The sequence below is a fragment of the Pelophylax lessonae genome, assembly GCF_965119305.1.
Source record: "Pelophylax lessonae genome assembly, chromosome: 4".
Taxonomy (NCBI): Eukaryota; Metazoa; Chordata; class Amphibia; order Anura; family Ranidae; genus Pelophylax; species Pelophylax lessonae.
Window position 1 is genome coordinate 628,816,989 of NC_138771.1, and position 15,893 is coordinate 628,832,881.

At 44.7% G+C, this 15,893-nt stretch overlaps 1 protein-coding gene across 1 annotated transcript in view; it reads right to left on the reverse strand.

Annotated features, from left to right (window-relative positions):
• The window catches only part of CNTROB (centrobin, centriole duplication and spindle assembly protein), a 126,052-nt gene that overhangs the window by 24,099 nt on the left and 86,060 nt on the right, over positions 1-15,893 (reverse strand). Inside the window, exons 13-14 of the mRNA XM_082255813.1 lie at positions 15,571-15,712; positions 13,946-15,251 (exon numbers count right to left, since the gene is read on the reverse strand). Of these exons, the coding sequence (XP_082111939.1) occupies positions 13,946-15,251; positions 15,571-15,712 (1,448 nt within the window). The remainder of the gene's footprint in view (positions 1-13,945; positions 15,252-15,570; positions 15,713-15,893) is intronic.

The window sequence follows — 15,893 nt, forward strand, 5'->3', positions numbered from 1 at the left end:
AGAACTCATCTATGTGGTCTTTTATTAAACTGTCCAGTATCTTCCCGACTATAGAAGTTAAACTAACAGGTCTATAGGTACTTGGCAAAGACTTTGATCCCTTTTTAAATATAGGCACCACATTGGCCTACGCCAATCCAGTAGTACTATTCTAGTCCTTAACGAGTCCCTAAAAATTAGAAACAAAGCTCTAAATTCCTTTAGGATGCGTGGGTGGATGCCATCTGGTCCAGGTGCTTTATCCATCCTTATTCTGTCTAAATATTTCTGGTCCATATAACTTTTGAGCCATTGTGGATCATTTGGGGCTGGGTCAATACCATCCCCATGCTCCTTTGTATACACAGAGCTGAAGAAAGTCTTTAAATTTGCCTTCTTTGTCCCCAGTCACCCACTCCTGATTATTTTATAAAGGGCCTACATGCTCAGACCTGACATTTTTTACTAATTATATATTTGAAGATTTTTGGGGGGTTTATCCTACAATCTTTTGCAATCTGTCTTTCATTTTGAAATGTTGCTTCCTTGATTTCCTTTTTACATCATCTGTTATATTCTTTGTAACAATTAAACAATGATAGTGTTCCTTCATTTTTAGATTTTTTAAAAGCATTTTTCTTATTATTTATAGATTTTTTTTTAAATTTGGTCGCAAGCTACATAGGTTTTATTTTTGGCCTTTTAAACCTATTGCCCATGGGAATCTACTTTGCAGTGAGTTTGCATACAGTATTTTTGAAGTAATCCCATTTCTGTTCTGTGCTCATCTATGCCAATATTCCCTTCCAGTCTAAGTCTTGGAGAGCAGCCCTCATCTTTTGGAAATTTGCTCTCTTAAAGTTAAGTGTTTTTATATTTCCTGTATGCATTGGTTGCTTACAGCCAACATTAAATTAAATCATATTCTGGTCACTGCTACCCAGATGTCATTTTATATGAACGTTCGTAATAAGCTCTTGAGATTACCAGGTCCAGCAGAGCATCATTTCTAGTTTAGGCCTCAATAAACTGCACCATAAAATGGTCTTATAATAGATTTATACATTTTTGCCCTTTAACTGTTCCAGCAGTGTCATTACTCCAGTCAATATCTGGGTAGTTAAAATTGCCCATTATTAACACTGTCCCAGCCCTTGCAGCCCTTTCTATCTGTGCCAGGAGCCTCCACCTCCTCAATAATACAGGGAGGTCCATAACAAACTCCAATGATAATCTTTGTATTACGCACACTCATGTACATTTCCACCCATACTACTTCAGACTCAGCACACTCTCCATCAACTAGGTCCTCTTTCACACTCACTTTAAGATCACTTCTCACATAGAGACATTTTATCTCTTTTTCTCCACATATTGGAGTATCACACCTAGTGGCTTCATTGTTTGGGTAAAAACCCACCAACAAAGGAGCACTTCCTCCTCTATTTCTCAAAAGAGGAAATCACTATACAGCAGTCACAGACACCACAATGGGGGATCTAGTCGGAACAGAATGGGATGATTTAATGACAGGAATCCACACCAAGTTCCAAACAAATGAACAACTAGAGTCTGACACTCTAGCAATATTCGCATCTTTAAGGAGAACTTTAGAAAAAAAAGTCTGCACTATATTGGCATGTAAAAACATTTCAGAGATACATCGATGAAAAAATTAATCCTATTGGATTACGTGTACAAATTTTTCCATCGATCGACAATATCTCTACCACATTAAAGACAGAATGGGAAAATATTCTAAACGAATGTTCTACCAATCTTATGCGTCTTCTCCAAGAGGAGTATAGACGACAAATCAAATCATTAGAGGATGATACCAAAATATTATATACCCGACTCACACCATTAAAAACAGGCCCACTTTACATCGATCAAGAAACCAAATTAAAACAACACTTGGAGGAATACAGCAACAATATACTAAGGAACAAAGAGAAAAAATATTGGAGAGACAAAAATGCCTTTATACAAGGCAGAGCGTACAGGTGGAATAGTAATAGGAAAACAAGACCCAAACAAAATCAAGGCAACAAAAACTTTAACCCCTATTCATCGGATTCGTCATCCTTCTCTAACGCTTCAGGCACCGAGGAATCAGGTGCAAGAAGACGAGGACCCTTCCAGAAACAACAGAACAGAGAACCACCAGTACAACACAAACCCCAAAAAAGTAAGGACCCGAATCCGGACAACCTACAAGAGGGCACCTCCGACGCCACCAGCCAGGAAGAAGCTGAGGATACCAGTACCACGGTTAAAAATCACGATATCTTCACTAGATTAAGAAGGAGAGACCAAGAACCCACTACCAAAAGGTAAACCTTTTTTAGGCAAACCCAAGGCACCTCCGAAACAACCAACGGACAACTAAACATTGAAGAAGAAGCATCCGGGATGTCCATCATTAACCTTTCACATTATACTCTAACCAAAGAAGAAAAAGAAGTCCTCTCCTTTGGCCTATCCTTCTGCTCGAATCATAAAATTGATAAATTCAAAACCATAAAAGATCTCAATCTTTTTGCTCGCAAGCTACTATTTAAGAGTCTTTATGACAAAAAAAACACGCAAAAAACACCAGAAGCCCATTTGACGGCCGCAGAGTACAGAGCCATACGGGATCTGAATCTCCTTCTTGAGGAAGAAGGACTAGATGACCCTGATGATCCCTGGGAGGCAAACTCTTCAGAGGATGAAGATCCCTCAGAACCAATACAGAGTCAACCCATGACCTTTAAAAAGAAGTCGCAAAAATTTCCTTCTTTCAACCAAAACCCAGCCACAGCACTCTTTATAAGACAGACCACCAAGGACATCGAAAAAATGAGAGACGATCAACGGATGAACAACCTCACCACGGAACAACGGAAAGCTCTCAACAACCTTAAACTAAATGATGAGATCGTCATCAAACCATCGGACAAAGGTGGCAACGTCGTAGTCATGGACAAAGAACAATATAAAACTTTGTGCCACAGGATATTAAATAATACAGTTTGCTATAAAAAAAATCTCACCTGTCTTAATCCAAAGATATAATGAAGAATTCTATCTCAAGGTAGACAGAGCCGTGAACGAAGGAGTAATCTCTAAAACATTGTGGGAATTTATCCGCATACCCCACCCCCGCACACCGACGTTGTACGCACTCCCTAAAGTACACAAGAACTTGGAAGATCCCCCCGGAAGACCGATTGTGTCAGGAAATGGCAATATTACTGAGGCAATAAGCAAAGTAATTGATACATACCTGAAGCCGCATGTTCAAAATCTCTCATCTTACACCAAGGACACGATTCACTTTCTACAAATCCTGGAAGGGATGGAGGTCCCCATTAACGCACATCTCCTAACTATAGATGTTGAATCGCTGTACAATAATATCCCGCACAACAAGGGTCTAGCTGCAGTACAACAAGTCCTCTGCCAAGAAAGCCTCCACGACATTCCCTTCAACAACTTCATAATCAAAATGCTGGAATTCATACTCACCCATAATTATTTTTCTTTTGACGGTTCTTATTATTTACAGATCTGCGGCGTTGCGATGGGGACAAGCTGTGCCCCATCGTACGCAAACCTCTATCTGGGCATATGGGAACAGGAGTTTCTAGCATCAGAAGAAAACGCACATCTCTGCAAATACATACTTCTGTGGCAGAGATATATAGACGATTTGTTCATTGTCTGGAACGGCCCCGAAATCCTCATCGAGGAGTGCATAAGGAAGATGAACAACAACACCTATAATCTATATTTCACAAGCTCATATAGCACTGAAGAGGTCACCTTCTTGGACACCACCATATTAAAAAGACCCATCTGGCAAACTCCACACCAAACTATTCAGAAAAACAACAGCCGGCAATACTATATTGCACGCTGAGAGTTTTCATCCAACATCCCTCAAACAGTCTATCCCCTATAGTCAATTTCTACGCATCCAGCGTAACAGTACCAACTATGAGGATTTTCAAAGAGACGCGGATGCTCTTACGGCACGCCTATTAGAAAGAGGCTACACAAAATCTTGCCTAAAACGGGCATTTAACAGAGTAAGAATCCTGGACCGCCAGGACCTATTATACAAACCCAAGAAAAAACCCCAACAACAGAGCACAGATGAGACAAGGGTAATCCTCACCTTCTCAAACCAACATCAACAAGTGAGAAAGATACTTGAAAATAATTGGTCCATACTGACAGAAGATGACCAGCTTAAAACTTTAGTACCACCTAAACCACTCATAACCTACAGGAAAGCAGGCTCCATTCATAATTCACTCGTACATAGTGAATTCAAAGATTGTTACAACAAAGACCCCTGCAAACAAAAAGGCACGTTCCCGTGCGGAAATTGCATGCAATGCCAGGTGATCCCAAAAAGTATTTCAAAAATACTCCCCAATTGTGAAATCTTCGAGCCCAGGCACTCCGCAAATTGTCGAACCAGAGGGGTGGTATATATGATGAACTGTCAGTGCGGAGCCTTTTACATAGGCAAAACACGGCAAGAGTTTGGCCGCCGGGTCAACAAGCATATACAAACCATGTCTATGGGTAATTTGCACCTCCCCCTGGGGAGACACATGACCCAAACACATGGCAACAAAATGCCACAAGTGACTTTTTCAGTACTGGACAGAGTCCATATCCCCCCTCGTGGGGGAGATTGGAACAAGATTTTATTGCAGAGGGAGATGCGTTGGATCAAACGTTTAAAAGCTACCTCTTTTCCCGGACTCAATGAAAACGAGTTACCGGGCCTTTTTGGAGGGTTTCTCATCGGGAAAAACTGACTGAAACCCTTACTCCCCCTCCCAAACCCATCTTCATCTATCATTACTTTCTTTATTTTTATTCCCCGCATTTCACAGGCCGCGGGCCAATCAAAAATCTTCCTGTCTTTACGGTTAACATCTATTTTCCCCTGGCTCTGTTCCATGGCTTCCTCCCCCATTCTCGAGTGCCAGACTGCTGTTCAAATGCAGGAGAATTCTCCTCATACATATATATTACTCTTTTTGCTGACCATGATGACAAATACAGTAATAACCAAATTTTTGACATATATATATGTTTATTTTATATGTGATTGTGTCCTAGCATTCCAGGGATCCTTTGAGCCATAGGGAGGATTGTGTCCATAGGCCCACCCAGTGCTTGCACCCGGCATGGAAAGCCCCCATTTGGGGGCTGCATGTGGGAGCTGGTTCAACATCGATGCCTCAGCAGGCTTCCCAGCGTTTCGCTGGGACACACTGGCTCCAAGACCCGTGTCGGCGGCTTCCTTCTATGTCCAGCCGCGCCACGGTACTGACAGGCTGCGCGCGCAGCCTCCCGGCACGCACGCGCAGCGTGCGGCCTGAGTCCGTGACGTCAAACATCGGCATCGCACAGCGCGGTACCGCGCATGCGCGACTCGCATAAAAAGGACGCCGGGGATCCACAGGATGTCACTCCGCTCCGACAGGCAAGGAGTGAACATGCGGACGATCGGTCTACTTTGATCCAGGACACCTCCAGCCTCCACCATCCCCACGGATCCGCAGCCCCACCGGCCACCTACAAAGTAAGCTATGGCCCAGCACCACCTGCTGGCCACAACAAAGAATCCATATACTATCAAATCACTGTACATACTTACTTCCACTTACAGATACGGATACAAGGATACCCTATCCTTTAAATAGGGAGCAATACAGGAATCCACCACTTTGGGGACTCCATCTGAAGTAAGCATGCAGAATTTAATCTTACCCTACTATTTAAGCTGGGAACAGTATGTCCCTATACAAACTTTATGTTTCTCTAACACACGGTCACCGGCTCCCTCACAGGGATTCTTGGAGGACAGCAAGTGTCTTATTATTATTTTTTAACCAACGTAAATTTTATTACTCAAATTCCCCCCTATATCCACCACAATCTCCTCTCCATGTATTTACTTCTATCCATTCCTCCAGGTAATACCGGAGGTTTGGCCATACATGAGCCAGGAGTCTGGTGCTTTTATACACCCCAGGATTCTCATCCCTCTTCAGGATGTGTCACCTGTAATGCCTGAGGTAATTAGAATTTTTTGCTTACTCAAGAGGGATCCGGCAACACCTGCCCACCCTAAACACCTATTATCTTTCCAGACCCAACACACCCAGGATCCAGTAGCAAACCTGGGGGCCTTGGACCAAAAACCCTCCCACATCCACTATGGGGATAACCATCTCTGAAATCTAGGTACACAACCAGAAAAAACAATGTTATTTATTAATTTTGCACAATAAGTCACTAATTCTTGTATTTCTTCACCTTTTCACCTTATAGAGTTTGATGGTGATTTTTCCTTGATAAAGGCTATAAATGCCGAAACGTGTCGGAACCCCAGTTCTACAACCGGGAATCACCACTCCGATTCATTAAGTAACATGGTTCTGAATTGATTGTCAAACCGCATATATGACCTTGTATCATATCATCAGTACAATTACTATTGTTTTTTCTTTGTTTTATTATGTATAAAACCTTTAATAAAATTGATATAATTTACTACTTGCCTATAAAATCCCACCTTTTCTCCTTTTTTGGCCTGAGGAACCAAAACCCCTCTTTTAAATTGACCACAGGGATGATGGCAACAAATACAATTTCACTTCTATATCTCTAACAAAACTACCCCTATCCGAAACAGAGCATAGCCAGGAATAGCCCAGTCATGTGAAGAATAAAGCCAAGATTCAGCAATACCAATTAAATTATAGTTCTCCTCATGCACCAGAGCTTCCAACTCCCCTATTTTGCTTGGCAGACTTCTGGCATTGGCGAACAAACACTTTAATTCATTGTCACATGTTGCACATTTATTTTGCATATTTTTTGTTTTAGTACAAATAGTACCATTTCCAATAGTATGTATTCTTAACGCGAAAAAAATCCCCTCTATTGCTCTCAGCCCCCTACAATTTTCTAAATTCCTTCTTTTTTTTCTTCTGTGACTCCACTCTCTTTTAATGGGTGTTTACATTCATTCTCCATAGTCCCACTGATGTAGGAACAGCCACCCTCTCTTGCTTGCTCCGGAGATTGTCTAGGGACTAGGGATGTGTAGTGTTCATACAGCAGTGTACATGACCACAACAGCTCCAGCACACAACCTGTGATTGACAGCCTCTGCTCTGTTTATGTTCACTGTGTAAAAGGGAGGGGGGGGGGGGTGTCCCTTCCCTCCAATCAGCTCTCTGAGCTCTGAAGAGTATAACTTCAGCTCCCCACTGTTTTCTGACAGCCCAGACAAGCTTTAAAAATTCTGGATTTGGAAGGAATGTATGGAAGAGAACACAGGTAAACAGGTACAACCTATATAGGAGAAGCTGTTTAATTTCTGTGCATCACCTGAGACCAGTCACTTCACTAGGTATATGCAAGGGTTTAAAACCACTTTAAGTGATGTCTGAATGGCATCCAGAATGATAACTAAAAGCCTTGGAGTCTACACTGTCACAGGCAAATCTGATATTGTTTATAGCCAATAACATATCCATGGAGGTAACTGTGAAGAAATCTTCAAGCACCTCAACTACAACCCCAAGTCTAAAAAAAAGTTGGGACACTGTGTGAAATCTACATAAAAACGAAATGCAATGGATTTTCAAATCATATAAACCCATATTTTATGCACTATAGAAAAAAGAAAATCTATCAAATAACTAAACTGAGAGAATGTACGATTTTAAAAAAGAAATGAGGTCAAAAAGCTGGCAATGTAAGTGGTACTAACAAGGAAGAGCTGAAAGAACATTTTGCAATTAATTAGGTTAATTGGCAACCAGGGCCGGTGCTCCCGCTAGGTAAACTAGGCAGCCGCCTGGGGCGCACTGCTGCCTAGGGGGGCACAGCCTCAGCTGCTGACTTCCCCTCTAACCTGGCTGGGGAACACGAGGGGCTGAAGAATGTCTGGAAGGCAATGCTGGGGAGGCGGAGGACAGTGGGGAGGGATCATGGGGAGCCGGACGAGGCGGGCACAGCTGAGGAGGCGGAGGAGGACAGTGGGAAGGGGATCCAGACGAGGCGGGCACAGCTGAGGAGGCAGAGGAGGACAGTGGGGGAGAGGACCATGGGGGGCCGGATGAGGCAGGCACAGCTGAGGAGGCGGAGGAGGAGATCCAAACGAGGCGGGCACAGCTGAGGAGGCGGAAAAAGGGCAGAGGGGAGGGGATCATGGGGAGACGGACAAGGCAGGCACAGCGGAGGAGACAGAGGAGGACAGTAGGAAGGGGTCCATGGGGAGCTGGACAAGGAAGGGACAGCGGAGGAGGCGCAGGAGGACAGTGGGAAGGGGATCCGGACAAGGCAGGCACCACTGAGGAAGCGGAGGAGGACAGTGGGGAGGGGATCATGGGGAGCCAAACGAAGCAGGCAAAGCGGAGGAGGCGGAGGAGGACATTGGGAGGGGTTCCAGACAAGGCGGGCACAGCTAAGGAGGCGGAGGACAGTGGGGAGGGGACCTGGATGGGGCGGGCACAGCTGAGGAGGTGAAAGAGGGCAGTGGGGAGGGTATCCAGATGAGGCGGGCACAGCTAAGGAGGCGGAGGAGAACAGTGCAGAGGGTATCCAGATGAGGTGGGCACAACTGAGTAGGCGGAGGAGGATAGTGGGAAGAGGATCATGGGGATCCAGACGAGGCGGGCACAGCTGAGGAGGTGGAGGACAGTGGGGAGGGTATTATGGGGAGCCATACAAGGCGGGCACAGCTGGGGAGGACAGTGGGGAGGGGATCATGGGGAGCTAGACGGGCACTGCTGGGGAGGCGGGCACCATCAGGTCACCAGACATAGACAAAACTATCCTGCCCGGTGAGTCTGCTCTGACCCTGTTCCCTGTTGTAGTCACCCACGCCCTGAGCAAGACTAGCACCCCCCCCCCCCCTCACAGGGCCGGGGTCTGTTAGTCTTGCCTAGGGTGTGAAATAGTCAAGCACCAGCCCTGTTGGCAACAATTCAGTAATAGGATTGGGTATAAAAAGAGCATCTTAGAGAGTCAGTGTCTCAGAAGTAAGACGGTCAGAGGTTCAACAATCTGTGAAAGGTGCGTAAAAATTTTTTTCTAACAATTTCAAAATAATGTTTCTCAACTTAAAATTACGAAGACTTTTTAAATCCTCATCGACAGAACATAATATCTTCAAAAGATTCAGAAAATCTGGAGAAAGCTCTGTGCACAAGGCCAAAATGCTATATTGGATGCTCGTGATCTTCGGGCCCTCAGACAGCACTGCATTAAAAACAGTCATGATGCTGTGATGTCATCACTGTATGGGCTCAGGAGTACTTCCAAAAATCACTGTCTGAGAACACAGTTCGCTGTGCCATACAAAAATACAAGGTCATGAAAAGAAGAAGCCATATCTGAACATGATTCATAAATGCTGCCATTTTCTCTGGGCCAAAGCTCATTTTAAATGGTCTGTTGCAAAGTGGAATACTGTTCTGTGGTTAGACTAATCAAAATATGACATTCATTTTGGCAACCATGGGTGCCGCGTCCTCCAGACTAAAGAGGAGAGAGACCTTCTGGCTTGTTATCAGCGCTCAGTTTAAAAGCCTGCATCTTTGATGGTATGGGGGTTCATTAGTGCATATGGAATTGGCAGCTTGCACATCAGGAAAGGCACCATCAATGCTGAAAGATACACTATTGTCAAAAGTATTGGGACACCTACTTTTACATGCACATGAACTAAGTCTTAGTCTGTAGGGTTCAATGTTGAGTTGGCCCTCCTTTTTGTAGCTATAACAGCTTCAACTCTTCTGGGCTTCCAACAAGGTTTAGAAATGGGTCTATGGGAATGTTTGACCATTTTTCAGAAGCGCATTTGTGAGGTCAGGCACTGATGTTGGACGAGAAGGCCTGGCTCGCAGTCTCCGCTCTAATTCATCCCAAAGGTGTTTTATCAGGTTGACGTCAGGACTCTGTGCAGGCCAGTCAGGCTCCTCCACCCCAAAATTACGTATCCATATCTTTATGGACCTTGCTTTGTGCACTGGTGCGTAGTCATGTTGGAACAGGAAGGGGCCATCCCCAAACTGTTCCCACAAAGTTGGGAGCATGAAATTGTCAAAAATGTCTTGGTATGCTGACGCCTTAAGAGTTCCCTTCCGTGGAACTAAGGGGCCAAACCCAACCCCTGGAAAACAACCCCACACCATAATCCCCCCCCCCCCCCAACAAATGAGTTGGACCAGTGCACAAAGTAAGGCCCATAAAGACATGGATGAGTGTGTTTGTGGAGGAGGAACTTGACTGGCCTGGACAGACTCCTGACCTCAACCTGATAAAACACCTTTGGGATGAATTAGAGCAGAGACTGCGAGCCAGGACTTCTTGTCCAACATCAGTGCCGGAACCTCACAAATGCGCTTCTGGAAGAATGGTCAAACATTCCCATAGACACACTCCTTAACCTTGTGGACAGCCTTCCCAGAAGAGTTGAAGCGGTTATAGCTGGAAAGGGTGGGCCAACTCAATATTGAACCCCGCAGACTAAGACTGGGATGCCTTTAAAGTTCATGTGCGTGCATAGAGCAAGCTTCCCAAACTTTTGACAATAAAGTGTATATCCAGGTTTTAGAGCAGGCAACGTCTTTTTCAAAGGAAGGCCTTGCATATCTCAGCAGGACAATGCTAAACTGCATACTGCGTCTATGACAATGGCATGGCTTCATAGTAGAAGAGCCCAGGTGCTTAACTGGGCTGCCTGCAGTCCAGACCTTTCATCAATAAGAAATATTTAATACATCTATAAAGTAAAAATCTGACAAAGAAGCCCCAGGACTATTAAGCCGTTGGAATCCTATACCAGTCAAGAATGGGACAACATTCCTCTCCCAAAACTCCAGCAACTGGTCTCCTCAGTTCCCAGATGTTTACAGAGTGTTGGTAAAAGAACCGTGCTAAACATTGCACCACCCCAAACGTGTTGCTGCCATCAATTTCAAAATTATGTTATTTTTTTCTAAATATTTATGTGGCATCTTTCAGTGCCTGGTTAAAGCTTGTAGGAGGAGTTTTTATTCTCCTCTGACTGTCCTATGAGGCTGCAGGACCCCTGACCCTCTGTCTGGACAGTGCTAATTGGCCCTGTGCTGATCACATGTACTCTCCCAAGAAAAAAAAAATTCTCTAGCATACTTTACTGCATATACAGACTGATTTTACTGTTGTGGGTTTAGTAACACTTTAACTAATATTAATAGCATTAGTAAATAGATAGGAAGGTATATTATATTTACTTGCTCTTTGCCTAGGCCAAAATGATGTCATACATCAGGGGGTGTCAAACTCAATTTCATTGCGGGCCGCATCAGCATTATGGCTGCCCTCAAAGGGCGGTTATATCTGTAAGATTAGAGGTCCAGAGCACCCCACGCCCCCTTACACCATCACATGAGCTGTCAAGAGTCCCCACACCATCAGAAGTCAAGAGTCACCCTTCCTTCCTTACATCACAATGCACCCCCTTACCTTGTGCTACTGCTAGGAAGAAGATGCGGGTGGATCTGGAAAGAAGAAAGTGAAGGGTCTGGAGGAGAACCAGAGGAGGGCTGGAGTCCGCTTCCAGAGTCTGCTGAATGCGGAGACCAGAAAGGCAGAGACAAGGTGGTGTTGTGGCTGCACAGAGAGGTGCAGGATCTGTAGGAGGAGTTCTGCCCTCCTCTCTGCTGTGGACTGCTGAGAAGAGGGGGGGGAATGCAAAGACAAGCCTTTCTGGAGCTGCAGAGAGAAGTGCAGGATCTGGCACAGGAGTTCTGTCCTCTCTTCTATCGACTACAGACAAGGTGGGGGCAGAGACAAGGGGGGTGCCTCAGCTACAGGAGAGGTGTGAGGGCCACATGAAATGGCCTGGGGCGGGCCTTGTGTTTGACATCCTAGGAGTCTTTAAAGGCATTTTTTTCTCTTTCATCTGGAGGGGGAGGGGGGGGGTTCTCAGCTAGGCACACCCTCCTGCCTGCAAGCCTGAGCCAAGTACAGATGGATTCCAGGAAGTAAATGCTACATGAATTATCTGCCCTTACCTAACGTAGTCACAGCTAGAAATTCTAGGGGTGTTTTTCAGAGTGAAAATAAAGCATGGAGACATGGAGGGATGGGGGAGGTTTGCTTTGAATGAACTAAAACGCATTTTCAGTTTCTGGTGCTCAAATAAAATTAAGTTCGCTTTAAAAAAGCAAACACTTTTATGCAGTGACAGTCACTTACAGCACAACTTCTACAAAATACAATCGCCTCACATATATGTTTTATCTGGCTGTTATAGCTGCAAGAATCCATCATATGCACCCTGCGCCCAAAACAATACCGATCTGGTAGGAAAACTAGATGGCAAATTTCTGCATCCTTGACAGGGAATGGAGGATGGCCTTTGAGCAGTAAAATTATTCGGGTTCAACTAACAGTAAAAATAGGTGTCAACTGTAAAGATTTAGTCTACGTGCCTCTCGGGATTCCTTGGCCAGGGAATGGTCCTACAAAGCTTTCAAAATGGCTGACATCTGTCAAAGCTTTGTGTTGGTAGGAGACAGTACTTTAAGCTCTTTAGGATGGGTAAGCTCTTTAAAGATATTTTCTTGCAATTTCACAAGCTATGTTTGTGATAAGACAGAAGGTCACGGGTAAGCAGATAAAACAGCAGCAGTCAGAGAAATTACACTTTTCCTGCTTTAAATGGATTATTAAAGCAAGACTAGCTATAACAAGGCTTTGGGAGAATCCACAATGCACACCCCTCCATATGGTGCAACAATTACCACGTCGGTCACAACCCCATCCACACTTTGTGACAGGCTGTGTTCTCATAAATATGAACTGTCTGTGATGTCACTGGTCTCTAGTTATTGGACAGGCTGAGTTCTCATGAATATGAAGTGTCGGTGATGTCACTGGTCTCTAGTGATTGGACAGGCTGAGTTCTCATTAATATGAAGCGTCGGTGATGTCACTGGTCTCTAGTGATTGGACGGGCTGAGTTCTCATAAATATGAACTGTCAGTGATGTCACTGGTCTCTAGTGATTGGACAGGCTGTGTTCTCATAAATATGAGGTGTCAGTGATGTCACTGGTCTCTAGTGATTGGATGGGCTTTGTTCTTATGATTATAAGGTGTGGGTGAGGTCACTGGTCTCTAGTGATTGGACAGGCTGAGTTCTCATGAATATGAAGTGTTGTTGTATTCTCATGAATATGAGGTGTCAGTGATGTCACTGGTCTCCAGTAATTGGATGGGCTTTGTTCTTATGATTATGAGGTGTGGGTGATGTCACTGGTCGCAGATGACTGGACGGGCTGTGTTCTCATGAATATGAAGTGTCGGTGATGTCACTGGTCTCAGGTGATTGGACGTGCTGCATTCTCATGAATGTGAAGTGTCATTGATGTCACTGGTCTCTAGTGTTTGGATGGGCTGTGTTCTCATGAATATGAAGTGTTGGTGATGTCACTGGTCTCTAGTGATTGGACGGGCTGTGTTCTCATGAATATGAAGTGTCGGTGATGTCACTGGTCTCAGGTGATTGGACGTGCTGCATTCTCATGAATGTGAAGTGTCATTGATGTCACTGGTCTCTAGTGTTTGGATGGGCTGTGTTCTCATGAATATGAAGTGTTGGGGATGTCACTGGTCTCTAGTGATTGGACAGGCTGAGTTCTCATTAATATGAAGTGTCACTGATGTCACTGGTCTCAGGTGATTGGACAGGCTGAGTTCTCATTAATATGAAGTGTCATTGATGTCACTGGTCTCAGGTGAGTGGACATGCTGCGTTCTCATGAATATGAAGCGTCAGTGATGTCGCTGGTCTCCAGTGTTTTGACAAGCTTGCATTGGTTTCTATTGAATGGGTTAGAGGCACTCTCATAAATATCTGTGTTGTTTGTATGCAAGGTATTACTTACCAGTTCCAGACATTGTTCTGTCTGGAAGGGGCTCCAGAGGGAAAAATCCATGATGACTGCTAAAACTGTGACTCAACTCCTCCATTTGCATAGGGTAGAAACTTTCTTCTGGATCTGTTGTCCTGTGACTTGGCTGGAGACTCCTGGACGACTGTTCTCTAAAATCAGGATGGATTCTTATCTCCTGATTTGAACCAATGATGTGGTTTTTATATATGGGGCTTAAATGAGGAAAGGTCAATGTTGTCTGTGAATGGGCCATAGGAGTCATAAAGTTGCTGAGCTCCTTCAAAACGTTCTCTTCACCCACAACCTTGGATTGGATATGACTGGCACGATTTTGGCTACTGGTACTGTCTTTTAACACAGGAGGTTGGCCATGACCACTAATAAAAGAATGACCACTGACATCTCTGAGATGGCTTTTTTCATTTTCATTAAAGCTTTTATAACCCGTGGTGGGGAGATGGTGATCCAACATGGCTTGATAAAGCCAGCTTTGGCTGTTGCCATCTTTAAAGGTCACCGATTGGCTATGGCCACTGATATCCCTGAACTGGCCACTACTGGTTATATTCAGGTCAGTAATCGGTCGCTGGTTCAGATCCAGGCTTCCACTCTTCATGAGCTGGCTAGATAATTCTTTAACATAATCATCAAATGTATTTCTTCTAATCTCTTCTACTTCAACAGCCAAATTTGACTTGAGCAGGTCTTTATCAATGTGCTGGAAGTCTTTATCACTGTGTTGGGGTTTGTCATGGCTTCTTGACTCTGAATGACCACTTTTCAGAAGACTTCTCATACTGGTAGCAACCGTTTCTGGGGCTTTGGTAAGTTGTCCAATGTTCTCCTTCGGCTGGCTAATTCCTATAAAAGGTTGGCCACTAGATTTATCGATTGTGGTTTTGTTACAAAACTGAGATCCATCACCCATATATCTGAGACTGGTCTCCTTATGGTCACTCCCACCAACAGGACCTTGGCTTCTCTCATTCAAGAGCTGGCTGAAATTAATCAAGTCTGAGCTAACGCTCTCCTTAAGAGGTCTACTACTGGTAGACCTTTGGCTAGTCTTATTACTATCTTCTAGATGTTGGCTATTGTTGAGCTCTAAGTTGCTACCACCTGCTCTGTGGTGGCTGCTATTACTGCTGGTGAGGTGACTGGCTCCTATCACGCCTTGTCTCGTTTTGTCACTGGTCTCTTCACCATAGCCACCCTCTCTGGTCTGTTTACTGGTCCATTGCTCAGTGGGTTCTGCATGTTGAAAGGGCACAAAGGATGATGGGGCTATAGTAGGAACCTGTGAAAAGAAAAGAGGTGTTATGGACTGCATACTGCAAATAAACATACAACAGCATACAACAGCCGACCGTTCTTCTCTCTCAGCGGGGAACGATTATGGGTGTCAGGGGGCGATCGGAGCCACCTGCCCGCTGCATCGGCTTCCCCGCTGACGAGTGGGAGCGTGTCGGCGGCGGCGCACGCTCGCCATCTAGCCTCCTGCGTGCAACTGACGTATAGCTACGGCGGTTTGCCCAGGAGGGGCTGCCTGCCGCAGTATAATTGCGGCGGGGCGGTCGTAAAGTGGTTAAGATATATTCTAAATTAAATGAACTAACCTTAGAGGAGAGAACTCGCAAGGCCTGGCTCCAGTGGCTCTTCATGACCTCCTGGAGTTGCGTTAGCATTTCTGCTCTGTCTGTTTCCAAGCGATGCAGAGACCGGGAGAGCTCCTCACAGCGTTCTTCTGAGTGAGATAACCTATAAAGAGAAAGCAGAAAGAGAAACTGAAAAACTAAGAATCTAGGGATGCACTTACAAGGTGATTCAGCAGAAAGACAAAAAAAAAGACCTAAAAGCAGACAGAAGCGGGCTATGAGTCTGTTGTCTCCTTGCAGGGTGACACATATAGAGGGAAGCTATGAGTCTGTTGTCTCCTTGC